This window comes from Gavialis gangeticus, unplaced genomic scaffold, assembly GCF_001723915.1.
Source record: "Gavialis gangeticus isolate Ggan-Ray unplaced genomic scaffold, GavGan_comp1, whole genome shotgun sequence".
NCBI lineage: Eukaryota > Metazoa > Chordata > Crocodylia > Gavialidae > Gavialis > Gavialis gangeticus.
The window spans coordinates 45,180,028-45,181,609 of NW_017728998.1; the positions used below are offsets into that span (position 1 = coordinate 45,180,028).

At 46.1% G+C, this 1,582-nt stretch overlaps 1 protein-coding gene across 2 annotated transcripts in view; it reads right to left on the reverse strand.

The window, feature by feature from the left end:
* Positions 1 to 1,582, reverse strand: part of VAC14 (Vac14, PIKFYVE complex component) — a 267,959-nt gene that overhangs the window by 231,734 nt on the left and 34,643 nt on the right. For both annotated transcript variants that reach the window (XM_019505828.1, XM_019505829.1), the window contains exon 7: positions 1,274 to 1,380. In XM_019505828.1, coding sequence (XP_019361373.1) covers positions 1,274 to 1,380 — 107 coding nt within the window. The remainder of the gene's footprint in view (positions 1 to 1,273; positions 1,381 to 1,582) is intronic.

Below are 1,582 nucleotides of genomic sequence, written 5' to 3' on the forward strand. Positions count from 1 at the left end.
AAGTGCGGCGCCCAGAACTGGACGCAGTACTCCAGCTGCGGCCTGACCAGTGCCGCATAGAGGGGGAGGATCACCTCCTTGGACCTGCTCGAGATGCATCTGTGGATGCATGACAAGGTACGGTTGGCCTTCCTGACTTCATCCCCACACTGCCGGCCCATGTTCATCTTGGAGTCAATGATGACTCCAAGATCCTTTTCCGCCTCTGTACTGACAAGAAGGGAGTTCCCCAGCCTGTAGTTGAACTGCATTTCCAGTGTAATGGATCAGCAACAGTGTAAGCAGCAATAACGTGTAGGAGTAACAGCATGGAAGGCTCTGGAGAACTGCAGCCCACTCAGGAAGTCAGACCAACTTGCTTAGATATGCATTGCTTGAAGCCTTCTGACACCTGCCCGTTCACACCTCTCAGCAGGGTTTCATGCATGTGACTCCAAAATCTTTTAGTCTAATAAATCAAGGAAGAACCTGTTTGAGCAGAGGCATTTTGCCAAGTATGAGATCCTCCTGATAGGACAAGCAGCAGAACTTCTCACCAGAGAAGAGATCAGCATCTGAATTTGAAGTCTCAGATTGTTGCAGGAACAGTTAACAGCCACCCCCAGAGAAGTAAAAGTTTGTGATGCTATCAGCACAATATCAGGCAGCTTTTCTGCTTCTGCCACTCCACTACTTGATGCTTGGGTAGAAGGGGCTATGGAAACAATGCGATTCACCAAGCATCACACTGAGACAAGTAGTACTCCTCAATCTAATAGATGGATGAATGAATTATCATGTGGTTCTATTATTGAATCAGTGAAGAAGCAGCTCTAAAAGGACTCTGTTGGGGATGCACCCTGCACCTACTGAAGCAAATGGGCAAGCCCTCATGGATTTCAGTTTGCAGACAGATGGAACCTGGCACATACAGTACTGAACTATGGGTTCCAGTGTCACTGTGAAACCCATTCTCCTCTGGTCTTAATCAAATATAATTTCCACAGGACACTGTCATTGCCATAAGGTAGGAATTCTCTTGTCCTGGGAATTTGCTAAGCCTTTAATAAGACAGCTCATTTCCTTTATAAAAATACATGTTACCTCCATGAGCAAGTCATGTCCCAGCCCCACTGTTTTGCTATTGCTTGGGTTTTTAGTCTTCTTTGGTAGAAGGAAAACTGGAAAGGAGAACAAAACAGAGGCCTCTAAAGTGTTAACAGACTCTAGTCTTGAATCAGGGGTTTTGCTGCAGTACTGATTCCATTTCCCAGGCTCCATTTCACACACTCACCAGAGGCCTGACAGTGAATCACTAGAATATTGGCCATCTCTGCAAACTTGACACTGGAGGGATTCTTCTTGATCTCCTTAAGGAATTCCCCAAGTGCCACTTCACACCTGCAAAAAGAAAGGACATTCAGAGATTATCTTGCTCTACAGAAACAGAGGACTACATGGGCCAACCTCCTGAAATCAATGAGCCAAGGCTTCACCCATCACGCATGTAAAACCTCATTGACAGACAAGCTACAGCAGCCCCCTGCACTAGCAGTGGTAAGTACTCATCCTACAAACAGTGTGCTCATTTTACTACGTTACA